The sequence below is a fragment of the Syzygium oleosum genome, unplaced genomic scaffold, assembly GCF_021117445.2.
Source record: "Syzygium oleosum isolate NSW1041296 unplaced genomic scaffold, Sole_v2.1 Sole_v2.05, whole genome shotgun sequence".
NCBI classification, from domain to species: Eukaryota; Viridiplantae; Streptophyta; class Magnoliopsida; order Myrtales; family Myrtaceae; genus Syzygium; species Syzygium oleosum.
The window spans coordinates 9,401,409-9,428,389 of NW_026607489.1; the positions used below are offsets into that span (position 1 = coordinate 9,401,409).

Consider the following 26,981-nt stretch of genomic DNA (forward strand, 5'->3'; position numbering starts at 1 on the left):
GGTCCGAAATAACCGCGGTCTGGAACACTCAGTTCGTGCTTTTGGATAGTTTTGGTAACAGATTTCGCCCATGCCGCATATAAAGCCATCGATGTTGCCATCACTTAGGATCTTATGCCTGCCATTTGGTTCAAAAAGATACCTGAACAACGCCAAAGGAGCTGCGACAACGTGCTATCGCCACCCCTCTTCAGCTACTCTCTAACTCTCTCTGGTTTGCCTACTAATGATCAGGAGGGGCGGCATGGCATCAGTAGCGATCCGAGAGGGTGGCGCAGCCATCTCTGGCTACCAAAGGCGACAATTTGTGCACGAACCCTGGACGCTGCGAGGATTTAAGTTTGATGTACTCGCCGACGCGATCAAGGTTTCAAGACTCTCGAAGGTGAATGTTGCCACAGCCCAACCTCCCTCCATCCCCCACTTCTCTCTCTTCACCTTTTCTTAAATAATGTTGGGTTTGCTGATGTGGCCCCCAAGTTGATGATGATGATGATGATGATGATGAGGCCAAGCCTCCCACCCTCAAGGAACGAATAGTTCGGTACAAGGAAGATGATATACACAGAAATTCTCAAAACGTTCACCAAGAAACAAGAGATTTCCCAACATGAAAGGAAGAAATTTGGAAAATAAGAGCCAAGGTAGAAGATTTTAAGATAGACGTATCAGTTGACATGCTACGGTACCATAACAACATAGAGACCTCATAGCAGAACATAACTGTGTAATAACTTAATGGAGTTTCTATGGGCCGTATCTCAGAAACAGCATTATGTTGACCTCTCTCTAAGTAAGGGGCGAAATATGCTCCATCAAAGGGTATACCTACTCAAAGTTATAGTGCTTGTCGACGGCGACTGAGACATCCCAAGTGCAGCTCATTCCTTTTGGGAACACAACCAGATCGCCAGCGCCAATCTCCACAGCCTCGTTTGCTCCTTCAGGAGTGACCTTCACCTTTCCCTCTAGAAGATAGCAAGTCTCCTTAGAGGAATATGTCCATGGGAATTTGCTCGGAGGGCAACCCCACCTGTTGGTCCGACCCAACAAAAACACAGGTCAGATTAAAGTAGCATGTGATGAGAGCAGATAGCTATGGATCTTCCTGCTAATTAGTTGCAAAAATCAAAGAGATAAAAGTGCCACGACAATGCCAGTGAGCTCCGGCTGCCAGTTCAGTCTTAACAAAGATAGAACGGCGAAAATGAAGTCATATCCACTATTCAATCAATCAAGACAATTCAATCAAATGCAATAAAATACTAAGCGAATCCGCAGTAAACAGGACATTATGAGCAACTACAGACAAACAGAATGTGTTGCCAACCATAAACCAACTGGTCCATGCTATCAGACAGATTTGTCGGCTGAAACACAAGTATCAAGCACCAAATCATCTCTGCTTATAAAAAAAACCAATACAGCAACGGAAGAATTCATAAAGCACAAAGTCTTGGAGCTACCCTGTGCATATTGTGCCTATAGGATTGAAGCTCCATATGTTCCAGCATACAATTGTTCAGATATATCAGCCAACTCTTTGAGAACCTTGGTTTCCGCATTCTATGTCCAGTAATGCTTTAAACGATTATGAGTCAAGTAGTAGGTTAGCCCTCGTAAGGCCCCCAACTAGTTCAGTATCTGTCTTAACATCAGGAATTGCGTAAAGGGACGACCTTGTTAGAAACTCCTCTCTCTTCATTTACTGTAACGTGCCAATCATTGCACAAGAGCAAAAGATTAGCTACTGTATCCAACAATAGATCGATTAACTATCGCGAGACAAAGATAGGTGGACCCTAAAGAACCTTTCGATTGTGAAATTAAGAAGATCTTGAAACGATGAAAACTAAGGTACATCATGCTAATTTTAGAGCAAGGTGGTTCCATCCTTTGCTCACTGGCATCTGTCTACATCTCACTGTTCCCATTCTGCACCACTGCGTGAAGACAGTTTTCAAGCTATTAGCTTCCAAGGCCCTACGCCCAATTCCACAACCACTTGACTTTGAACCAAAAAGACCCATTTCATCGCCTGCCAACACGAATTTACGTTCGAGCAGCGCCGAGCATCCGGGCTATCAATCACGCCGACGAAATGGTGCCGTCCCAGAAGGAACAGAAGCATAAATTTAGACACCCACGTACGAATTCGAGGCAGAGAGCCCAGGGAAGACGAGTCGCCACAAAAGAACAGCACAGGAGGAAGACCCAGAATCTGGAAACGAAGAGAAAAACAAGAGAGACGTACTTAGGCCATTTGCGAACGCCGAGCTCAGTGAGCTTAGGCTCGGGAGGGTTCCTCTCGACCTTGATGCCCAGCTTCTCCACCACGCTGCTGCTCATGCTCTCGGCCGATGCTCTGATCGATGTGAGTGCCAAAGTTGTTCGCTTTGAACGGTGGTGGCTCGGGGATTTTAGCAGGGACCGGTTCGTTAATAAGCCATTGCTGGTCGCACAAGAGCATGCCATTTCTACTTATCTTTTCTTTCTCTTTTTGCCTTTAATAAATCTCCTCCTTCTATCTTCTGATGCTTTATATGTTTGGACTAAACTGTGTTGGCAGCCACTCGTTTCTCATCCCATTTGCTTAGGTTCAGTATCTGTCTTAACATCCGATGCACCCACCTGTCCCTGTCCAAGTGTCTCCATCCTCGAACGCCACGATTCGGCAAGAAAATAGCCCGATGCTCGGATGAAAAGAGCCATGGCTCATGGCCACCGGCCCGGACGGCAACCATGCAGCACCACTTACGCCCGTTTGGTTCGACTTTGGGAGAATGCAAATATCTTTGAGCTAAAGGGGTTTTTCGAAATGCAAATAGTATTTGGTAAGTGTTTTTTTAAAATCAACTTGGGCTAAAGGACTTTTGCTAATATTTTTTTATTAAAAAAAAAAAGCTCCGGTGGAGCTTAATCACCGGCCAATTGCCGACGGCCAGATCTGGGTGCCGGCCACCACCGCCTGGGGTTGCCGGGGTTGCGCGACCCTCAGGCGACCATCGCGCTAGGGTCGCGCGACCCCGAGGTCCGGCGACCCCAGACAGCAGTCGCAGGGGTCGTGCAACCCCCAGGCGGTGGTCGCCGGGGTCGGGCTAGCCCTCAGGCGGCGGTCGCCGGTCGCCGGACCTGCCTCTGGGGAAGATGAACAATGACGATGAGCAGTACAAGTTGCATTCCGAAATTGCAACTTTTCAAAGCACCTCCACCCTTGCATTGGCCAAAGGTCTCTTGGAGAGCATTTCAAATGCAATTGCATCTCCCCAAAGTGAGTAAAAAAAATTGCCAAACACCATTTGCATTTGGCCAAGGGACTTTAGAACCCAAATGAGCATTCTAAATGCTGAACCAAACGGGGCCTTATTGCCACGGCTCCTGGCTACCGACATTACATATGATTTAGCGTGTGTAATGTCTCTTGATTGTTGAATTCACCCCTTTGTTTTTCTTTTCTTACCATTCATTTGGATCTCTTTCCCTTCATCACTTTTGCACGGATCCTCCTTTCCTTTCCGGAAAATGGGAAGGAGAAGGATCTTCATTGGTGGATCCCTTTTGTTCCTGTTTAGTCTCCTTAATGCAATTCTTCGTACTCACACAACAGACCTTGTGCACTGTCAATGGACGAAAGTTAATGGATGAGATTGTTTTTTCCAATTTAGCACAATGAGTGAGAGCTATTGAATTGTTGCACAAGATCATTAGATAAGTTTATGGGATAAATTTTAGTTTTTCTTTAGGTAAGGAAATATTAATCCTTCTTTGGTCACCGAATCCGAACAAAATACATAGTGATGGTGGTCTGAACTTACAAATTTGTACTTCTTTTGGCACACCCTACAAGGGGGAGAAATCACAAAGTATATCAAGTACTTTTTAAATCGTTCAATGTGTCGATGAACTCAAAAAATTTTCTTTTATAGACGAGCGTGACTGCCGTTGCTTTATGTTTAATGAGAGCATTCGCAAACACGTCACACGGCATAAGTATCGCATACGATATTTTTTGGATTGGAGAGGAAGTCGTGATTTTCGATACAGAGATTCTAATCAAGAGTGGCTCATGCAACTAGGCTGATGCTTAATTTGAGTGGCATAAAACTGTAATGTAAATCATATTTACCCTGGCTTCGAGACATCAGGTGGTCGTTTTTCTAGTTCAAACCACGTGAGACTCGTAGCATAACAACAACCACCACCTACAAGACTCAACCTGATGCAAACAGGAAACTCCTATCCCTCATCTTGTAAGCGCATATGCATCGAATCACCATGAACAAAGCCTCCACATTTTCCTCTTCTCCTCTTTCGCCTACGACAATGTTATCGAGCTCATTTCGCTACGTCGAGATGTCCCGTTCCGGCACCGCCACCTGAAGACATGGGAGGAATCCCCTGCTGATTACTGAACACATTGAGAGGGTCGATCTTTGTTTTGGCTCGCACGAGCCTCTCGTAATTCCCCAGGAAGTACTTCTCACCCCACACCCGGGCGATCTCCACTGCACCATCGTTACTAGCACTAGGATCAATCAGTCGCATCACCCCAAGATCAAGGTCCATGTAATTGATATAAGCTGCCCTCGGACCGCTTGAGACATGGGGCGTCATCGAATCGTGGAACCCTCTGATCCATTTCAGGTACCCGTCTCTTCCCTCGTTGTCGTTCTCATGCCACTCGACGAGGTACTGGATTGTGAACAAGTTGCCTTCCCGGTGCGGAAAAGCAATGGATTTGCTACTTATGTTGTGCATGATTCCTCCATAAGGGTCCAGGATCACATACCCTTTGGGCTCTGCCTCGAGTATGTCCAGGGCTTCCAGGATCCCACTCAAGGAAATTGGAGACCTCACGTAGTCCGATTTGGCTTTGAAGTACTTGTAGTCTATGAACCGGTTTTTCAAGTCCAAAATGGAGCTTCCATCGCCAAGCCCCGAGAAGAACAGGACGGACTCAATCCAGCTCATTTCCTTGCAATCTTCTTCCTCAATGCCAAGCTCTGGAAATTTCCGGATTATGAGAGAGACGGCTTCAGTTCTTGGACCCAGAAAGAAGCCCTTGAAGGTAGCTGAAATCCCTGTTGTCTTCATCTGTGGCAAATCAGCTCCTACGAAAGCTGATAAATAGAAGTCATCTTCTAAGTTAGGTGCAATGTGCTGCCACTTGTCGACCAACTTTGCTACTCGGTGTTTTGTTCCTGGCCTAGAGACTATGAAGCCTGTCACTTTTTGTGGCACATGTAATAACTTGATCTTCCAGGCATAGATAATCCCCCAGAGGCCGCCGCCGCCACCGCGAATTGCCCAAAACACATCTTCCCCCATGGCTTTGCGGTCCAACAACTGCCCCCTTGAGTCTACAAGGAGCGCATCGACCACATTATCTGCCGCTAGTCCATATTTTCTTGACAATAGCCCGAATCCGCCACCGCTGATATGTCCGCCCACTCCCACGGTTGGGCACGACCCTGCTGAAAACCCGTGGACATCGCTCGCTTGTGAAATGGCATAGTAGGTGTCTCCTAGCGTAGCCCCACCTTCAACCCAAGCTGTCTCGGTGGCAAGGTCCACGCGGACCTGATTTAGATTCATCATGTCGATGACCGCAAACGGGGCTCCGTTGGTGGCCACCCATGAAGTCCCTTCGTAGCTGTGCCCACCGCACCGTACTCTGATTTCCCACGCGCCTTCCCTGCAACACACAACGCAACTCCTGAGCTGCTCGACACTATCCGGGAAGATAATCACGACCGGTTTGGGGACCGCAGGGCCTGAAAACCGCAGATTATGGATGGAGGAATTGAGCAGCGCATAGTACTGTGTCGACTCATTTTCGGTGGTGGGGATAGTGGTGAAGTTGTTTATGTTGTGTTGCGTCAAACATGAAGCAATGTTGTATGTGGATGAGCAGAGAGCAGGAGCGAAAAGAGACATGACCACGAACACACAGCAAATTAAGAAGAGTTTGATGGAGTTCATCATCATCACCATCATGTTTTGGGATTGAGAAGAGGGCAAAGCAAAGGAGGGACTTTAATGGAAAAGTGGAGAATCACCTTCTTCATTGAAGACAAACGCATACGTGGCCGGCCATTTCTTTTAAATTTTTGCAGTAGTTTACCGAAGTTGAAACTCCTGTCTTGCGTATTTAATGGGGGCTCAAACTTCCATTGCATGGTGACAAAAGCAGGTTGCAATACCAATCAAGGGTCTGAAAATATGCAAGTCCATGTATTCTTTATGTACAACTAGCCAAATTCTTTCCAAATTGCGACCGGTTGAGTGTCTTGATAGAACTGAGCCTGTACGACGGTATCTCGAGGTCGAACATGTTTCACAACATAGTGGTTCATGGAACATGCGTGCATTTTCAGCAAAGTGCTAAGGAGAACAAACAAAGAAGAAATACTCATCGAATTGATGCCACAGGTTACCTGATCCTAGAATGGAGCAGGAGCTGAGGCCGGCCAATCATGAAGTCCAAGCCACTTGTGTGTTTCTGCTTACCTGTTTGTATGTGGAGGTAACCCACATCTCCATCCATGCCAAAACGTTGATATGATGTCTCCTAATAAACAATTTGACAGCTCCTGATTTCGGGAAAATTGTCCAAAAAGCCCTAAATTTTTTAAATTTGCCAATTCAGTCCTAAACCTTTTTACTTCTTGCTAATTGAGTCCATCCGGGCAATTTTAGTCGGCCGGCGCTGATGTGGCCGCCGGCCGTCTAGCCAACGCTGACGTAGCATTTTTAAATATTTTTTTTCAAATTTTAATATTTTTTTCTTTTTTTTTTTTGCCTTCTTCCCTCTGGCTAGTTCGACGACTGGCCAGAGGCGCAGGCCGGCGAGGCCGATCTCGCCGGACTTTGGCGAAGCTTGCCCCCTCCGGCCACTGGCAAGGACGAGCCTCGCCCACCGCTACCAGGCCGACCTTGCCCAACCAAGGCGAGGCTAACTTGCGACGGTGTTGGCTGGCCTCGCCGTCACTAGGTGAGGTGAAACCCAGCGACGGCGAGGTCGACCTCGCCATGGCTGGTCGAGCGAATCTTGCCAGATCTGGGCGAGGCTGACCTCGCCGTCGCTGGGTTTCACCTCGCCCAGCGACGGCGAGGTTAGCCTCGCCTTGGTTGGGCGAGGTTGGCTTGGCAACGGCGAGCAAGGCTCGCCCTCGCCAGGGGTGAGCTTTGCCAAAGACCAGCGAGGTCGACCTCGCCGGCCTATGCCTTTGGCTGATCGCCAAATTGGCCAGAGGGAAGAAGGGCAGAAAAAAAAAAGAATAAAAAATTCGAAAAAAAATATTTAAAAATTACCTCGTCAGCGTCGGCCAGATGGCCGGCAGCCACGTCAGTGCCGATCAGCCAAAATTGGTCGGATGAATTCAATTGGCAAAAAGTGAAAAAGTTTAGGATTAAATTGGTAAGAAGCGAAAATGTTTATGACTGAATTGGCAAACTTAAAAGGTTGAGGACTGAATTAGCAAAAGTGCAATAGGTTTAAGACTTTTTAAACAATTTTCCCCTTGGTTTCACACAAGAAGAAGCAAGAAAACCATTCCGGTCGGATCACGCCTTGCCGGTCTCTTTCTGCAGAAAAGATGACTAAGAACGCACCCTCATGCTTAAATCAATTTCTTTTGCAAGCACTTCGCAGCCAATTGCATGATCCAAAGCCTGATAGGGCTAGGAGTTTTTGGCTCACTGGCCCTAATTAACATAACATCAAGGGGATTTACAAACGCACTCTTCCATCACCATCAACACAGATGGCTGAACCAAAGTGCTGTCCTCTGCTTGACCTCTCTCTTGCGTTTCGCCGGAACAGAGAGTTAACCCGGAGCGATTTGTCCTGACTGCATAACTTTTCTTGTCGATAGACAACATTAGCAGTCGCCGTTCTAATTTTCTACTCCGCCAAAGAAATGTCGATTTAGGCAGCCACTTGTCGAGTGTTGACATGTTTAGACTAGTATCCAAGCGGATATAGCACATTAGAATCGTTTCTGTTGCCATTAGATGTTTTTTATGACTACCGGCGGAATCATATGAGCAGATATATCCATTAATCATTATAAATCTTCAACACGGCAGGACTTTCATATTAGCTTGCGGCGTATACTGAAGCGAGACAAAAGGGAGGCACTATATGATTATAACTCGGGCGTGCGCGCACAGGGAGACTTTAGAATTTGTGCCATGAAAGAAGGTGATCTAGCTTCTTCTAGGTAGATTCGTAGACATGGTTCTATGGTAATTCAACTGCTGTTCCAGGAGACAATCGATTGCGGTTCAGCTTGAAAAAAAAGGGCCTAATTTTTTCTGTCAAGCATGCATTTGTATCAGATTTCAGACCCAACGAATATGGAAGATCGTCCTGAAAAGACTTTCCGCACCTTCTTTTTCGATTCCAACAATGAACTCACCACGAAAAAGTAAAATCACACGATATAAATTCTCTACCGTACCTATGCGGGACATGTAAAGCCAACAAACCTGGAATTCGTAGATACTCATGAAAGTATGAAACAGCAATCAACTGTTCACATAGATGTAAATCTAGTTGTACAAGATAGGGTAAGTTACAAAATTGGCTACTTAACATGGTTAATCAGACTTTTGTAATCAGCGCTCAGCTATTCAAAAGCCATTAGATTCGGAAAGGCGTTTCTAGACTACCGTTTTATGTACTGATAACGCCTTCTCTTTGAAAGCCCTTCGCATCGCAAATCATAGTTCTTGCCATATGGCATATGCCTCACTTGCTCGCTGGAAATGATTTGGCTGAAAAGGGGAATAGACTCCTTCCACTAGTATGGCTGTTAGAAAACACATGATGAGGCGAAAATGTAAATCAAACGTTTTTTTTCTAGCCAGAAGCCATAATACGGGTCGTGGTCTAGAATCATTACTAATTTCTCTTTTTCTCTTTACCCCAAAAAGCCCAGTTCTTTACTTCTATTCTTTCTTTTTCAAAGTCACGATCGGTCAATCGGGGGTAGGAAGCTAGGCTATGGTAATTCAATTGTGTGGTGGGCAAGGTATAATATGTCTTGGGACAGCTTCTAACTTCCAGATGTAGAGGCAGAGGCAGGATTCCCAGAGCACCACGAAAGAGGTGGAATGAATCAACATTGGCAGAACGGGACACTGCATAACCATTTCGGGCGTGTTTTCTTTTCAAAAAATGTAATTGCGTATTGGTCGGAACTCACATCCTAGCACAAAGATATGCTTAAAAATAGCTGGATGAAGAGGCGGAGTTTGTCTCGAGAAATTAACAAATAAAAGGGGAAAAATTATTCACATATATTATTCATGGCATGTCTTCCACCTCTCTATCACAACCTTGAACTGGTCATCTCGCCTCCTGATCTGAAAAACCAAGGAGCTTCTAAGCTGTATAACTGAAACCGAAGAAAAGAGATCACTGTATTCTAGGTCAATGATGGCAAGAATCATACAGATTAATAAGGGATTATTTCTCATTCTGCCAGTTAATCACAAATCAGGCACCAGCAAAGGCAAAAGACCATACTCCATGTAAATCCACTTGAAGTTCTATGTCACTAGATTGTTATTCCATTAGGTTCTCTGACAAAAAGAGTTGCATAGGTTGAAATCATTACCTCAACAAGAGGCAATTTACCATGAAGCAACATATCCACGCTCTTTTCTGTCTGCAAAACAAGGTGAAAAATTGGTAATCTGAAAGCATAATTAAGTCGATAATTTATTGTCCCACATTGTTAGGTGATTTCCTCTTAAAGAATAAAGCTCAGATGTCCATGTATTTGGTAAGTATCAACTAGCAAGTAACAGATGCCCAACCACAACATAAACAAATAGCAAGTGGAATCCAACTAAGGTACATACACACAATAACAGAGAAGGCGAAAAAAAGAACAGTCGTAACCACCATGTTTCGAACATAAACTGAACATCTAACAACATAACATCAGCAGTCATTTAACACCATGTCAAGCAAGGTTTTAAATTGTGGTTATGGTCAGAGAAGCAGTCACACAATGGTAGTCACTAATGCGGCCATAGTGGATACCCAATAGCATAGAGCAGTTATATGAAGCAATTATATTTAAAATGTTGACACAAATAAAATAGAATCAGAAATTAACTTCTGCGACTTGAATATAACTTTAGTTACAATTTTATATGAATAATAGAATTTTTTTGAACGCATCCAATGATGTCAAGAAATTGCAGTATGTTAATCGAAGAATGAATTAGATGTAAAGTTAAATAGCTTTTTGGTTATTTCATTGCTATTAATGATGAAAAAATAAGAGTAGAATTTGTATCAAGAATCCAATAGGAGTAAAAAACAAAGTGACCAAGAGAAAAGGTGCCGGGATTCAAAACCCCTCATGTGCTGTGAGCTCCAATACCATATTAAGCAATCCTTTTCCCAAAAGCTTGAGTTGCTGGAAACAGGCTCAATGCTCCATGTCAAGAATTAATATTTCATATAGCCAATGAAAAGAGACTCTCGCTCAAACTATGTGCGCAGTGAAAAAAGAAAAAGAATTGCTTCACTGATTCAGCCAAGAGGGGGTGAACAGCATCAGTACATACCCGATGCATCACCCAATAGCACCTGTTCCTCATCTCTACCACGAAAGGAAATGTTGGAGGAGCTTTTCTCTCAAGAACAATCTTTCGAGATCTCCTTAGTCGAGCTTCATCATCGCCTAAAGTAACAGCTCTTACTCCCCCGACCTGAGCATATATTAAAGTCACAATGATCAATCAAAAAGAGAAATATAAAGACTTAAATCACAATACCACTTTAATTATTGACAAAATACACAATAACATGTGAGAGCAACTCTCATCAAGGTATAGGAATTCAACATCCAAAATCTAAACAAAATCCGGCATTTGCTCCTCAAAAACAGAAGTTGATTCAAGGATGAAAGTTTTTGCATAAGGAGTCTGTTAATGAGTGGCTTAAGGGAAGTTGTTAAGTAACCAAATAAGAACAATTTACAGTTGCATTTCTCGTTCTTGTGTAATTAATGCTTAGAAATCAAAACATTCCTTAATAAGTATGTTTATAAGTGCCCCGTAGACATTCATTAACAAGATCCTTTGCATGATACTTAGACTAGGATGAAAGGGATATTCAGAAGCACTTGTTGTCCATTTGAAGAAATCATCAGGACAATTGTATTTCCAGATGAGCAGTTCAGTTATAAAGGGATAACACTCTAGAGTGAGAATCTCTATGGCACTTTTCTAATAGAGATGTTTCAATAGCGCTGAAATTTGATGAAAATCATCCACATCCCTATCCGTTCTCTCCCATCTCAAACCAAAGAAACAGAGCATCTGCTTTGCACAGGGTGAACCTACTTCGATAAGACAGCAAGAGTAGTTGTCATCAGTAGGTGTAAGATACTAAGAGGTGATAGGAAACTTGCCAGTACATCTAGAACATGACAACTTACTGATTGTAAGAGCTCTGGAAATTAAGATAGTTGGAAAATACATCATCTAAATTTTCCTCGATGAACTTTTGAAGGGGAACTTTCATCTTAAATTACCGCGTTATGCTTGGTCACATCGAGCAATTCATAGGTCTAGGCTTTTCATATTCTTGTGGCGCAAGGTGGAAGGCAAAATCAAAGAGAAAATTGAGCAAAGAAGGTGTAAATAATATAACCCCATATGGACATGATTAATTGATAATTTGCAAGTTTTCCAAAAAAAATCCTCAGAAATTCAAACGCACCAGGTCAGAAATATTAGGGTTCTTTAGCATGTTCTTAAGTGTTTCACCATGTGCTGTCCCAATAAGCATGACACCTCTTTCAGCGATTGACTGACAAGCAAAAGCTTCGGCCTTAGTGCTAATTTCATCAACTATGATCACTTCAGGCATGTGATTCTCCACCGCCTCGATCATGACCTTGTGCTGCAATAATGGTTCTGGAACCTGCAATCTTCGGGCACTTCCTATAGCTGCATGTGGTACATCTCCATATCCACCTATTTCATTGCTTGTATCGACAATCACCTATATTAGGAGAAGTGAGTTCAGAGGTTTTTCTAATCTTTCAGGGGAAACGAAGAGGTGGTGACAGACAAGACACAGTAGAATCAAAGATGAGAAAGCATTGCAAAGAAGAAGCTCAACTTACCACTCTTTTGCAAAGTTCATCAGACAACACACGAGCTAGATCTCGCATTGCAGTTGTCTTACCAACACCTGGCCTTTCCAATATAAGAAAGTACATCAGAGCAGGTTTCCACAGCATAATTAAAGGGCATAATTGCTAAAGAAGAAATAAGTATAAACCCGGGGCCCTTTTTCGAGTTGGCCCGACCTATTAAAGGTAGCAGAGCAATACCCCATCCATAGGTTTTACATCACCGCTAGCCCCTGTTAGCCTGCCATTTGAAATGGCTATTTCTTTCCAGCAGCGGTGTACAGTTTGGCAAGAAGTACTACTACAATATGATTATTAGTTACTAGAAGTTCTTTGAAAAATCAAAAAAAGAAATTACCAATTAAACAGTACCTCTCAAAGAAAGAACCTCTAGGCAAGAATTCATCAGAAAGAAGGAAATAAATGATAAAAAAATCTCTTTAAAGTGATTTTCTCATGGCTGCACTGGAAGCTCGTGTATTGGGTCATACGGTATTAGGACACATAAGATGTGTTTTGTTGTCCATATAAAGTATAGATATAATGGCCTTAAATCAGACAAGAAATCCTCAACGTTTCTTATGCACTATCATTAGTTTGAAAATTCATTTCGCATAACCTGGGAAAAACACAAATGCATTATTCATGGGCAGGGAAGCGCCACCTATTATAATGCATTTTGTGGACCATATAATAGGTCGAAAAGATATTTGTGTCATATTCAAGGGTCCTGAAAGGAAATATCTTAGAAGGAAAAATCCACAATACAATAGAATGCACAACAGCATATGTACATCGTTACTCACTCGAGCTGGGATGACCCCCAATCGACCTTTTTCTTTCCTTTAACATTGGTAAATAATATGCTCACCTTCCAACAAACAGGATGCTCTTCCCGTATCGAAGTAAATCATAGACCATGTCACCATGACCAATGACTGCCCTGCCAACTCGGCATGTTAAACCAACCACGGCCCCCTCCCTGTTCTTGATGGCAGATATCCTATGCAAGGTACCTGCCATGCCAGCTCTATTGTCTATAAATTCTCCAACAGCATCTAGCGCAATCTCCAAATCTTTCATTGTAACCTAGATAACAATATTGGGTCAGGAAAGTGACAAAATTACTGTAAATCTAATTTCCAACCACAAGCAATGTCAAATTTTTTGCAAAAGTGCTCTCTTAAATCTAGAATTTCTCCTTTTTCTTTTTTTTTTTTGTCAAAGCACAATGGAATGTTAAAAGTAATCATTTAGTACAAACATATGGAGGGAGAAAAAAGTTGAGAAGTTTGAACTCATTCAGTAAACAAGTTGGCGCTTGAGCAAGTTCAAAATGTAAACACTAAAGAGAACCCATTGATCACCTCAGTTTGCCTCAAGTATTTTCCACCAATTTCACCTTGATAACGTGCTTCAGGCAAACGGCCCAAATCTAGTATCACCTGTTCGAACAGCATAAGGCAACTGTTACCTTTTAGATTATCTAGGCAGGAATGGAAATCATAGAGAAAAACTGAATCAGCAAGTTTTGTGCAAAAAGCTCCTGTTCATTTTATGCTGAGAATGAAAGAATATCTTCATCGGTAAGATAATGTGATCTTTAAAAATAGCAATCCCTAGTAAAATATCATTTTAGCAGAAAGATCTAATTAAATCTGTCTTCATTCACATCTAGACTCATGTGGCATCTGAGCAGTAGAATTTCGAATAACAAGCCAAGACTCTCCAAATACAACACAAGCGGCAATGTGTGCATTAAATTGCTCTCCTTCTTTGTCTCCAGGCTATCCACAACATGGCCAAAGGGATCATGCAAATAATTCTTTTTCTTTACAGAAGGTAACACTGTCAAGAATCCAAGATCGTTCCATTAAGTTTTACACTATGTAATTTGACACAACCTCCATTATGCTGATGCTTCTAATTCTATAAACCTGAAGGCCAGCATAAAATACTCATCAATGAATGGAACTTCAAAGAAAAAATAAAAATGACAGACGAGCACTAAATCAAGCCTAGCATCTGCAAAAAGAAAAAATGCAATTTAAAAGAAATTATAAAGGAGGAAAGTTTATATATCTCTGATTAAGTCTCAGAGAACGTCTAAACAATGAAAAAACCGTCCTAGAGAAGTGTTGAAAGCACTCATTTCAGTCACATGATTTTGGAAGGAAAACATTGCCGAATGTACTGAAATATGTCACATACTTGGAAAATCCAGTTTTCATTGTGATGGATTTTGACCAAATTCAAATGCAAGAAGAAAGAACATAATGCATGGCGGTAGGTGGCATCCGGGAGTCCTTATCAACAAAAAGTTGCCTTCTTTCAAGTTACTCACTCTTTTTAGGTATTCAGCAACACATACGAGCATAAGCACCGCAAAGTCACAACACTTCACAGCTGGATTCTAGGATATACTGTACATGCTTTTGGAGCTTTGATTGGAGGGGGGCTTTCTCCTTTACATCAAAAAGTTCCTTCTTTTCTTAATGTCTTGAACGCTTTAAAAGCTGTAGAGTAGTATAAGATATTCGTCGGCCATTTCTATAGGCAGCACAGAGAGATATGACAAGACATAACAACAACCCCAAGCAAGTACTAAATCTTAGTCCCTTTCTAATGCTTACCTACTTGTAGAACTCAAACACTTGACCCAGCCATCCAGGTCGAAACTATGACCCGGATACCCAGCATCTCCATTTGTGACTTAGACAGCAAGCATCTCAATTAGTGACTTATTCTCATTGTTTCATGTCATTGCAAGTTACAACGAAGAAAATCATCATTTCAGTAATTATCCATATGTTTCTACCTGCATACTAAACTTAGTACACATAGAATATTTGATGAATAAGAAAACCAACATCTTGTTTTTATACATTTTTTTTCCAAAACACCTTATATTATCCTCGTTCGAGGATTTTCAAGGAGTTGTGCTTTCAGCTATTACAAAAAGCTTCTCCATGTCTTGGTCTTGTCAAATTTTCTCTATAATGTGCCACCATAGTAACATACAATAGTGTCGAGCTGTAAATATCCAGATTATATGGCTGTAAATACATAGGAAAATTGACTGATTGTTAGGAGTAGATTTTTTTCCTATTTAGGAGTTTTTTATTCTGGTTAAATCCCACAAATCGTGGGATTGTAGCTGTTCTCCTATTTAGGCTTTGTTTCCTATTTTGTTTGCTAGGACTCCTCTGTGTATTAGTCTATAAATATAACACTATAAAGAGGTAGTATATATGAATGAGAAAAAGAATTTCTCTCCATCTAAAAATTCCACAAATAGAATTTCTGCTGCAGCAAAATAATGTTATTCCCAAGCTATCGTGAATGCTAAGTGCTTCTTTTCTCAATTAAAAGGTACTTTTATTTGAAAAAAAAAATTTGTTCTAGAACCTCATGAATATAATGAAGCATATGAAAATCTGCCACTTATGCTCCATAGTATGTCTTGTGAGCAAGTAGCAAGAGAAGACCAAAATTATTTATTCCATAAGAATAACGATATAAGTACTAGCAGCACAGGTTTAATGGAATGTAACCTCTACGAGTTGAGATCGACCAGGTTCACTCATCAAGTCATCACGCAAGTCGCTTGGAAGAACCTGCGATGCAGAAAGAAGGAATTCACTCAATAATAGCATGATAAAGTTACTGTGACAGGAATTCTATGCACACATGAGTGTTGTGTTAAAAAAAAGCTGGAACCATAATCTTGCTTGCACTGGCCTTCGAACCAACGGCGCTCTACTCAATAAGTTTACAATTCTTACAAAAAACAAAACTTCTGAAACTTTACAAAGAGCAAAAAGAACTTCAATTCGTAACCAAGAATCTCTCCTTGCCGGCCATTCGTAACCACCTTATAAAGGTCACAAGAGATAGAGGGCTGTCCTTTAAGCCCGTGGAAGACACTCCCCACAACCGGAGAATCCAAAACAACTGGGGCATCCCACCAACAATCTTTGAGTGATCTTCCTTTCTAGATTGTTTGTTGCTCTTGTTCTCCCTTAGCCATTGTTTTGGCTCTCTTTTGTTCCACTTAGATCGCGTTTAGCTATGCATAGTCGCACACCTTTTACCCGTTGGAACACCATTGGTGTCCCATTGGGTACGAGGTTTTTGTATTCGACTATCCCCTCTTTGTAAGTGGTGCGTCAAAAAGTCAATATACATCTTACCTTACCAAAAAAAAAAAAAAGAACTTCAATTATTTCCCCACTAGAATGACATATCGTACAAGTATGAGAAATGCAAAGAGCTTTAACAGTGACAGAGGGGAAAACATCAACTTATTGTAGTAAAGGTCACAGTTTGAAGAAGCAATTTGGGGACGAGTCACGTATAACATTAGACATTTACCCGCGCTGTCTCACAAAAATATAATTGAAATGGAGTAGAGAACATTTTAGCATAAATTCAACATTACTTTAACGTATCATTTCACGTAAAAGGTACACATGTAACTAAATTTTCAAAGTATAGAGCAACCAATTATTATAAAAAAGTAAATCCACAAACACAATACAGAATATTATATACCGCAGATATTATCCTATCCCTGGATGCATATAAACAAGTAGAAGCTTCTGTCTGCTAACTAATATGGAAAAAAATCTATACGTTATTATACTAAAATGGAAAATATTTCTTAAATACAAATGAGTTATAAGTAAATGGTCAAATAGTGAAGAGGAAGGAGAGGAATGGTGTTATATAACAGTGCACATGCTTGATAGTTAGATACTTCTATGGAGAAATTGCAAGAGTGTGCAATTCTTATAATCTCCGACCAAACCATAGGCGGCACACTTAGAGGCAACACGCAAGAGAATACTTTGTCATAATATATATTCATATAGATTAACGGGCGAATTAAGTGTCGATGATGAAGATACTTTCGAATTCTTCTTCTCCTTTTTTGTTTTTTTCCTGGTAATGCAGCTCTTGTTCTAGTTGCAAAGAAAATGGAAAGAAGCACAAGAGCAATGCTCGGCTCACCAGTTTCATCTAATTCAGGACCTATGGCAGAGAGACGTACGACAAAGCAACTAACAATTACGGAGAAACCCAGAGAAGTTTTCTTCTTAAATCTTCTCCGTAATTGAATTCGAACGCAAAGCACCGAATACAGCCAGAGATATAGCAAGTCGCGAAACTGTACGGATAAGAGAACGGTGGCCGGAAACGAGGAATAACGGGCGACGGGATACGATCGGCGATTCCGGCGAAAATTATCAGGCGGAGAAAGGGGAAGGGACGAGACCTGCAACAAGGCGCCGAGATCGTCCTCGACCGCGAAGTGAGAACCGGCGCCGGACGCCGAGCAACGGGAGGTCGCGGAGAGGCGCGGCGGCCTTCTCCGGGGACGGCCGCTCGCCGCGGGACGGCGGCCGGAGCCGACGAGGCGGACGGGCGGCCTCTCGCGCGTCGAGGCTCGAGGGGCGAAACGGTGGACGGGGACGGCGGCGGCGGCGACGGCGAGCTCCATCGCCGTCACTCTCCTCCGTTTCTCATGTCTCGAAGGTGGTCCACGTACTTCTTGAAATTCACATGGTTTGAAATTCGAATAATAATTGGAATTCAAGCGAGAAAATATTTTTTTTAAAAATTTACTTTTAACTTTCCAAAAACTTGAATTTTTTAATTAAAAAGTTTGAAATCAGACAGGCCCTGTTGACTAAAGTCTCCAGAAGTCGCGCGGAGACGAGAGGGAGCAGGTTGTAAGCCGGTGGTGGTTGCTGCTTCGGCTTCGCTCTGGAGAAGACGAAGCCTGCGGAACCATGAACGGCGGGAGGAGCGGCGCGAGGGACGGCGGCGGCGGCGGAGGAGGAGACGACGACGGCAGGGGGATCCTGTGGAGGCTCCCGGCGGTCCGGTCCAAGCAGCTCGGCAAGCTGGGCCCCGCCTTCGGCGTCGGCGCCGGCTGCGGCCTCGGCGCCGGCGTCGGCCTCATGGGCGGTAAAAATTCCCGCCTGTCTCTCTCTCTCTGGATTCTTCGACGATTTAGGGTTTCTTCTTCACGAGTAGCGAGAGACTTGAGTATCAGATTCCTGAATCCTGGAACTCGTGATTCCAAGCTACCCGTCGCTTTAATGTTTAGAGTTCTACACAGTCGTCAGGTTTAGATGCGTACTCTGTTTCACTTGAGTATCAAAGGTTTAAGCTGCTAGTAGTTGTCGCTCTATAAGAGTGACTCCAGTTTTAGCACTTGTGTCCGCAAAGTGGGATAGAGAGCAGGGGTAGAGAAAGCTGCTGGATAATGGCTTTCTTCCCCTTTTGATGCAAGAAAAGAGCAAGGAAGTTGGTGTATACGAGCTGTATAGCTCTCTACTTCGAAGACGAAGCATGGGTCGGGTTAATAATTTCCTTTGGGGCGGTTTAGCGGCTCCTGGATGAATCTGGAGCTGACACTTTGATGCTTCCACTCTGTTGGTCCATCCTGTGTTGGCGGAGAAAGTAGTGTTCTTGCGACCCCCGGGGCATTCGACTGGTTCTGCCTGTAAGATGAAGGTGAGCAAACGATGTCTGTGGATGCTTGCTCTTCCTTCAAGTTATGTTCAAGACTTGCGACCCTGGGCATTCGACCGGTTCTGCATGTGAGATGAAGGCGAGCAAACGATGTCTGTGGATGCTTGCTCTTCCTTTGAGTTATGTTCAAGACTTGCCTAGTTGTTGCCGTGCCGTCGCAGTTTCACTCGTCCTAAAAGTTAATTTATGCAGGAAATAGCCGCTAATGTTGAGTGTGTCGGTATTACCACGACTATTTGGGGCAATAACCAAATTGAATGTGGTTGAAGATAGGGTGCTTGGTTGGAGGCGGGGGACATGTCATCTCCCTTGCACCAATTTCCCCCCGTGTGAATATTTCCGCAAAACCAATCTACTGCTTCAGGCTTCCATAGATTGCAAGATTTGCAGCTCACAAATAGAGAATGACCTGGTTATGTGCTTGATGTATTACTCTCAACTCTATCCACATGGGGTGCACGGGAGATGACATGATTTATTTGGTTTTCATCGAGAAGGGGCCATCTCTTCCTGCAAGATGATTCAATTGGTGTTAATTCTGAGATAGTGTAAAGTATGACCATTCATTGGGATTCTGTCTTGTGTGGTTATCTCTTTTAGCATATCAATTGTGCGTAAGTGTGTGCTTTACCTTGCAATAGTCACAGACCAGGTTTGAAAGTTATGTGCTGTCGACCTGATGTTCAATAGCTATTATAATGTTTGGAGTTGTAATAGTGAGTTCTTTGGCACATTGCAGGGCTAGGCTTTGGTCCTGGAATTCCTGGTTTGCAGCTTGGCTTTGGGATAGGGGCTGGATGTGGTGTTGGTGTGGGATTTGGTTATGGTGTTGGAAGGGGGATCGCCCATGATGATAATCGTAGATACTCAAATGTGGGAAATGTCTTTCATGGTTCAGGGAGTCTTCCTACTCAGTAAGTAACCTCTAGTTACACCCTCTGTTTCCTTTGAATTGACAATTAGCCGAATTCGTGATGCTTGAGTCGCTAGTTTTGGGAGAAGCAAATTAACGTATGAGTGACATGTGAAGGATTTTCAGGGTTCTTGGTTTTTTACATCTCTTGGCTTTCACAGGGATGAAATTGGTGCACTTGTTGATGATCTCGTAATCAACACGAAGAAGCTCATCAGTGCGACTTCAAGAGAAATTGACAAGTGGAGGAGATGATTTCAGTTACCTAAGTTGATGCAGTCAATCAGGGATGATATAGTGTATAGCATCGATATGTTTCGACAGAAGTATGTTTCTGTTCAAAGTTGTTGAATCCATGAATGTGGAAGACATTGTATCGATTGTATTTAACGTTCAGCTGCGTATGCAGCATCCCAGGACCACTCAAAAGTGCAGTTCTTCGATTTAATCTTTTTCCCCCCACCTGATGTTTACTTGACTATGTCATCGGCATAGATTTCGGTCAGACTTCAGACACGACCGTAGCATTGGCAATCATTCATTCGTATCAATTCTTGGAATTGTTTTTGAACGATGAAATAACATTTGAAATTCCGAAATAGTTGAGAGCAACGTTCTGTGATATGCTTGAAATTGCACCTTTTAATTCTGCTTTAATCCTTTATTATAAGAGATTGGATTGGATTGGTTTGAATAGACTTGTAAATTGGTTTTTGAAATGATTGTTTTTTAATGAAGTTTCAGCTGGTATAAATTTATAGTCCTTCGCCATCAAGTACGGTGTGACTGAGGATTTTGATCATTGGGCGTGTAGACTGTAGAGAACAACGGAGGATAGGACACGTTATCCTAAACGGACCAATCCATTCATTTCAGCAGTTAGCCACGTCGGCTCCTCATCCGCCACGTCACTCCGGGCGACCTATGGTATGACTGGATTGGATTGCGCATCTGCAATTCACCATGCAACACCAATCAAATGCGCTGGATCACAAATCCGATGTGGCACGTCCGCATCCACCAGACCATCCATTATATTCTCTACCGTTCTTCATCCTCCTCTCATTGCGCACAGATTCAATCTTTCACTGCCAGCACCACCCCCTCCGGAGCACCGTGCAATGGCTTCTCTCGGAGTCTCCGAAATGCTGGGCAACCCCCTCAACTTCAGCAGCACCGCCAGGTCGGCCCCGACCGCCTCCAGCCCGGCCACCTTCAAGACCGTGGCCCTTTTCTCCAGGAAGAAGCCCGGCCCGCCCGCCAAGGCCAAGGCGGTCGCCGTCTCTCCAGCTGACGAGGAGCTCGCCAAGTGGTATGGTGAGTGGCCAATCACTTAAGAGTTAGTATCCAAGCCTTCTGCTGGTCATTGTGAAAGCTATGCTTCACATGAAGTTTTTTTAGGAGCTTTTGGGAGGGGTAGTCATTTGGATTTGTGCGCGTGTGGTTTTCAGGTCCTGACAGAAGGATCTTCTTGCCTGATGGTCTCTTGGACCGGTCCGAGATACCCGAGTACTTGACTGGAGAGGTGCCCGGAGAGTAAGTTCCTTTCTCTTCTCCCTCCGTTAGCAGTAATATCTTTGAGATATGCTGCAATTGTAATTAGTGGGATGAACTCAGCTAGCATTAAATCTTCCTGGATAATTGTACATGGCGAGCGGTACTACTAGTAATGAGGGTTAGCAGTTAGTGCAATTCTTAGATTCATCGTGATATGATAGTGGTGCTAATTCTGATGCATGTTCATGCAGCTATGGCTATGATCCTTTTGGCCTCAGCAAGAAGCCAGAAAACTTCAGCAAGTGAGTTGGCCTGCCATTTTATCTTCTTGTCGCTCTCTCTTTTCTCTCGACGAATATATATTCAGAATGAATCAGCATCTCAAATCGATGAGATACTGTCTGCAGATACCAGGCCAATGAGTTAATCCACGGAAGATGGGCCATGCTCGGAGCTGCCGGCTTCATTATCCCCGAGGCCTTCAACAAATTTGGTGCCAACTGTGGCCCCGAAGCTGTCTGGTTCAAGGTTCACATCTTCGGTCGTTTTGTTCTGTTCCAAAACAGGCGTAGAATTTCGCAGTTTTGTTTTTCCCTTTGACATTGATCTGATACCTATTCTGACTGTTGATACAGACCGGGGCCCTCCTCCTGGACGGGAACACATTGAACTACTTCGGGAAGAACATTCCCATCAATCTAGTTTTTGCTGTCATTGCTGAGGTTGTTCTTGTTGGTGGTGCGGAGTACTACAGAATTATTAATGTCTTGGTAGGTCAAATGTTATTATGCCAATTATCTGACTTCAACATGTTATATGTGTTTCATGAACTATAATTGAGTAGGGAAACCGAATTTCTCTTTGATGACTGTTGTGTCTCGAGTTAGAGAATATCTGCTGGTAAGTGCATATATATTGAACGCTGCCCCGTTGATTGTAAGAGTAGCCACAGGCAGGCCTTGAACTAGCTAGTTGGACTTATATCAGCAGTCTTGAGTCTTGACCCGTAAATTTAAGCCTGAACTTTGTAATCATACGAGGCCTTTGACTTTGTGTTGAATGGTGTGCAATGATTTAGTAGAGTGCTTATGCCTTGCCGCATAGTGTCCAAAGCTTTGTTGTTGTTGTAGTTGTTATGGTGGTGCCAATTTTGCACCACTCAGATCATATTCTCAGATGATTTTCATCCTTAACCATCACAAGCTTTAAGTTTTCAAAATATAGAAAGTAGAACAGTTTTTGCTATCAGTTGATCGAAAAATCCATCAATGTTGTGTTGTGAATTCGTTGTGGTTAGATTACAAATACAGCAGCGCAAACACACCATTGGGTTATCTCATGGTTCCTTCTTCCACTAATTCTCTCTCTGTTCTCTTGTTAGGATTTGGAGGACAAACTCCACCCTGGTGGTCCATTTGACCCGTTGGGTCTCGCTAAGGACCCAGACCAGGCTGCCATCCTCAAGGTGAAGGAGATAAAGAACGGCCGCCTCGCCATGTTCGCCATGCTCGGTTTCTTCTTGCAAGCCTACGTTACCGGGGAGGGCCCTGTCGAGAATCTTGCGAAGCACCTCAGCGACCCATTCGGAAACAACTTGCTCACTGTGATTGCGGGAACAGCGGAAAGAACTCCTACCCTGTGATTTTAGCTCTTGAGATCATCCTCTTGAATATGGGAATGAGTTGTACATCTCATTGAGAAAGTTTGAAGGCATGAATCAGAATTTCCACTTGGAACTTTCTCTCTTATGATCTATATAGATGGGCTTGATCAAGTTAGCCATGAAGGCTGTAACATCTTGAATATTCTTTTGTCATCATATGTGCAAAATCTTTCTTCAGCACACTAATGCGCAATTGTTTGTCACTTCTATTGTCACGACCTGATTGAACTTTGAAGTACTCATCGTCCATATAACTAAGATTGCTCAAACTAAGTGACTGTCTTGTAGTTGCCACATATGAAGGTTGACGACATCGAATATGTGGCTGTCTGCCACGGATGACTTTGAATCTCAACGGTCAATGCAGCGGGGATGCAGCATGCCATTGGCGGCTAGAAGCAGCGAGCTAGCGATTGCGGGAGGCACGGACCTGGCCTTAATGGAGGTGAGTAAACGGATGGTGGCGATGGCTCAAAGGAAAACAAGAATAAACGATCGAAACAGAACTCGATCCTTCAGAAGTCACCTAGGTTAATGTCATGCACGTACAATGAGTAAATTTACGAATTATTCTCCATATATAAAAGATCCTTTAAAAGGGTTTGATTTACCAAGAATACTCCACATAGATCGAACATTCTTGGACGAAGACACATAAATTTGTTAGATTGCTTGAAGTTCATCCGCAATACATCACTTCCAACGGTTATGATTGATCTGGTTACCGCCATATCAGTTCCAAAGAAGAGTATGGAGTTGGATTACCATGCGCATGACTGGGCCTGCTGTCTTTGAAGAGAAATTACTTTGAGGTTTTTGGCTTTAAGCCTTTCAAATCCGACTTCACGTCAGATCTTCAAACACACAAACGTCTAACACTTGGAGAGATCTTCAGAACGTTGTAAGCATCTCCATGCAACACCAACCGGTGCGTGTTAGTATATCATTACAAGGATGATAAAGAAAACTTTATTGTGTTGTGAATTTCTGTAATGCGGCATGGTGTATGACACCGGTGGCGGGCGAGTGCCACGGTCGAGGGAGCTCACTCCGGAAGAAGCAAAGCCCTTCGTTTCACCGCACTTCATCGGTGCCCGCAAATGGCTTTCCTTTTTTTTGACCAAACCGGTTTCTCCACACTTACACACAGTCCACGATTGCTATGAGCGAACCTTGAATGCTCTTCGGTGTTGTTTTCTTCTCTCGTCTTTCAGCTGTTCGATCGTTTACGTTCGATGATCTTGGTGCGTCGGATTCATCAACAGCTGCTCGTTTCCCATCACTGTGAGCGATGTGTCTCTCTTTCTAGTTTCTTTCTTTCTCGGCGCAAAATTTGATGCTTGACATGGAGATTATGCGTCTAGAGAGGCTTGGCATTTGGAGTTGGCACGTACTTGCTTCCATAGGGTTATAGCTCTGCATCGTTTCTTGATTTCTATATATTACAAATTATATAATTGGATGGACGTTGATTCAATACTGCATATAGAGCTGAAACCAAATACATGAACAGTACGGTTTTTGTGCATTTATAGGATTAGTCGAGTCAAAGATTCGAATAATCAATATGTAGGTGTTTCTCTCTAAGGCGGTTTGTTAGAATGTTATGATGTGCCTATATTGGAAGTGCTTGATCAACCGGAGTGTGGAATTCGTAAGGTGTTTCTCCCTAAGGCGGTTTATTTTCATGTGAATGATGTCTATATCTTTTAACCTACCAATTAGGAAACTAATTAATCCGAAAGACGAAGGAAAAGGTAGCCTTTTTTTTTTTCTCTTTTGCCGTCGCCATGTCCATCCAAGCTACACTACCCACTACTTATGTCACCCGCACCGTCTAAATCCCATTGCCACCCATCTCTCTCTCTCTCTTATATATGCGCGCGTGTGTGTGAGCGCGCGCATGTGCAGCAACGATGCCAAGGTTACTTGAGGTTTGGGCCCGCCACTTGCGTGGAGGTGGTGATCTAATGCACTCCTTTGTCTTCATAGAGAGAGAGAGATTATGACTCCATTTGTTTCGTGGAAAATGAATGATTTCGAAAATATTTTCTTAAAAATGTCGCTTGTATCACTTATAAAAATGAATAATTGAAAAATATTTTCGTCCCCCGAAAATATTTAAACATAGATTGTTGTCGATAAATGAAAATATTTTCTATTGACTAATTATTTCAAGCAATACAACCTAGGTGTTGGAAGTGATGGAGGTGAGGACAAAGGAAGGTAACAATTGCTCAAAGGAAAACACGGATAAACGCTTCAAACAGATCTCCTTTTTTCAAAATTACCAAGGTAATACCAATCAAGTGTAATGAGTAAGTTCATGAATTTAATCTCTAATTATAAAAGATCCTCTTTTAAAATCTATATATTTAGTCCAAAAGTGGATTTTGTTTCGCTTTGAACGTATTCATTTAACCGTCAAAAGTGTCATTTTTCTCACTTTTGTGTTTCCCATTCTACACTTTAAGACTTATTTTTCTAGTTGTAAAGCAAAGAAAAAAGGTAAAATTGTCAAAGAAAAAAGGAAAAAAGATAAAACAAAAAATCTTATTACAACTTTCAATTAAGAATGTGCAGTTAGTAAGGACATGTTCGGTACCATTTCTGTTTTTCTATTATTTTGTCCATTGGAATAGAAAAAGAACAGAAATATATTTGTGTACATCAGTTAATTTTTCTATTCTTCAAAGTAGAGGTGAGCACAGTCTGGGTGGGAACTCCCACCTGGACCCTACACAAATATATTTCTGTTCTTTTTCTATTCCAGGTCTGGTTCTCGGGTGGGTTTATGGAACCGGTCTCACCAAGTTTCACGCAAATGGAGGTAACCAAGAGCGAGAGAGGGAGGCGATCAACAGCCAGAGAAGCTACCGTGAATTAAAGGGAGTTGAGAGTCGAAGCTGTGAATTGATGGGCAATGAGCTTAAGAGTCGAGACATGAATAAGAGATAAAGAGACGACTCCAACAAAGTAAAAGTGAGACGAGACGAGCATTTAGTTGACGAGCGTTAAGTTTTAAATTAGAGATTTTAGGATTTTCATTTTTCTTAAAATGTTTTCATTTTTTTTGTTGGAAAAATTCTCAAAAATTATATATATTACTAGTCCAGTCCGGGTGGGGGGGCGAGCGGTTCCACGCCTAGAATCGGGAACCGGACCTGTACTTATCAGTTCTAGTAAATTGGAACTGGAAACTAAACCGGTCCCCACAGGAACCGCCAGTTCCGGTCTGGTTACGGGCGGTTCCCAGTTCCTTTGCATACCCTTACTCGGAATAGATCAGTGGCCAGAGTATAGATTTTGGAACAGAAACAAAATGTCAAAAAATATAGAGAAACTCAGAATGCTTCTCTCATCTTTCTTTATCTTTTGAAGTTCAAGTAAATGTCAATTTCTCTTTCAACGATTTCTTTCTAGATTAGAGAATTCGTATATTGGAAACACGAAGAAAATAATGTCAAGTTCCTTTATTCCTCTGTGTAATAAAAGTTATGAATTCCATCACTAACTTGTAATATTGCACAAGAAATGAAGGTCAATCGCGCACGCCTGTGAAAAATGGTATCTTTTCCTGAGAAAGAACCGAGATGAAGGGCAGAGTTAGTGCAATCACTCCACAATGGTACTAGCAGGCATCCCACATTCAATAACAATCACATAAGGTGGGGAACCTCTCGTGCAGTCCTCAATAAGTTTATTCATCACTTGGATTTATTGTTAGAATCCGTTTATTTCGTAAAATATAAATAATTTGAACAGCGTTTTCTCAAAATCGATCGTTTATATGCTTACAAAAAAAAATATTCAAATTTATGTTATTATTAATAATGAAAATATTTTTTATTGACTAATTACTTCAAGTGATAAAAAAAATTATCATTAAAAAATATTTTTTAAATTATTTATTTTTTGCGAAATAAATAGAATTTTAATCGCTTCAGCAATGAAAATTTTGTCCTACCTATCACGGCTTTCTCTGATTCTTTTCAGCTAAAGGGCCCCAAGTCTAGCTATGAAATACGAAAGCAATAATGGAGGCCGAGACTATCGATGTCGCACAGAACAAAAAGGGAGACACCACTTCACTGAATTTAGTGTTAGTTTTCCTTGTCAGTCAATTAACTTTTAGAATCGAAATCTCGATGCGCCAAAGCTATCACGAAATCGACAAAAACTTACGGGTACGATCGTG

At 42.4% G+C, this 26,981-nt stretch overlaps 5 protein-coding genes and 1 long non-coding RNA gene across 8 annotated transcripts; 3 read left to right on the plus strand and 3 right to left on the minus strand.

The window, feature by feature from the left end:
- Nucleotides 1–624: 624 nt before the first annotated feature.
- On the minus strand, nt 625–2,518 carry LOC115681656 (uncharacterized). The gene is made up of 2 exons (XM_030605654.2): nt 2,255–2,518; nt 625–1,033 (listed from the first exon to the last, which is right to left on the minus strand). Exons 1-2 carry the CDS (start codon nt 2,473–2,475, stop codon nt 829–831), a joined length of 426 nt encoding a protein of 141 aa, XP_030461514.1. The 5' UTR covers nt 2,476–2,518; the 3' UTR covers nt 625–828.
- Nucleotides 2,519–4,078: 1,560 nt separating this feature from the next.
- On the minus strand, nt 4,079–6,126 carry LOC115681649 (berberine bridge enzyme-like D-2). Its single transcript, XM_030605646.2, has one exon. It carries the CDS (start codon nt 5,995–5,997, stop codon nt 4,336–4,338), a length of 1,662 nt encoding a protein of 553 aa, XP_030461506.1. The 5' UTR covers nt 5,998–6,126; the 3' UTR covers nt 4,079–4,335.
- Nucleotides 6,127–9,131: 3,005 nt separating this feature from the next.
- LOC115681651 (uncharacterized protein ycf45) lies at nt 9,132–17,747 on the minus strand. Of its 3 annotated transcripts, none has more exons than XM_056311538.1 (9): nt 17,446–17,747; nt 15,722–15,784; nt 13,535–13,612; nt 13,039–13,256; nt 12,159–12,231; nt 11,750–12,034; nt 10,613–10,734; nt 9,627–9,677; nt 9,132–9,372 (listed from the first exon to the last, which is right to left on the minus strand). In XM_056311538.1, the coding sequence occupies exons 1-9, from the start codon at nt 17,668–17,670 to the stop codon at nt 9,339–9,341; spliced, it is 1,149 nt and encodes a 382-aa protein (XP_056167513.1). In that variant the 5' UTR covers nt 17,671–17,747; the 3' UTR covers nt 9,132–9,338. The 3 variants fall into 3 exon arrangements, with proteins under 3 accessions (XP_056167513.1, XP_056167512.1, XP_056167514.1); XM_056311537.1 differs by having other exon boundaries at nt 10,591–10,734; nt 17,446–17,745; XM_056311539.1 differs by lacking the exon at nt 13,535–13,612 and having other exon boundaries at nt 10,591–10,734.
- Nucleotides 17,748–17,873: 126 nt separating this feature from the next.
- Nucleotides 17,874–20,071, plus strand: LOC115681655 (glycine-rich cell wall structural protein 1). Its single transcript, XM_030605653.2, has 3 exons — nt 17,874–18,140; nt 19,450–19,624; nt 19,785–20,071. The coding sequence occupies exons 1-3, from the start codon at nt 17,963–17,965 to the stop codon at nt 19,876–19,878; spliced, it is 447 nt and encodes a 148-aa protein (XP_030461513.1). The 5' UTR covers nt 17,874–17,962; the 3' UTR covers nt 19,879–20,071.
- On the plus strand, nt 18,147–19,314 carry LOC130138193 (uncharacterized). Its single transcript, XR_008816609.1, has 2 exons — nt 18,147–18,692; nt 18,790–19,314. It is a non-coding gene; the product is annotated as an uncharacterized LOC130138193 (long non-coding RNA).
- A 600-nt stretch (nt 20,072–20,671) lies between the features above and the next one.
- On the plus strand, nt 20,672–22,963 carry LOC115681650 (chlorophyll a-b binding protein CP26, chloroplastic). Its single transcript, XM_030605647.2, has 6 exons — nt 20,672–20,940; nt 21,075–21,159; nt 21,372–21,422; nt 21,528–21,648; nt 21,756–21,890; nt 22,502–22,963. Exons 1-6 carry the CDS (start codon nt 20,745–20,747, stop codon nt 22,760–22,762), a joined length of 849 nt encoding a protein of 282 aa, XP_030461507.1. The 5' UTR covers nt 20,672–20,744; the 3' UTR covers nt 22,763–22,963.
- Nucleotides 22,964–26,981: the final 4,018 nt, after the last annotated feature.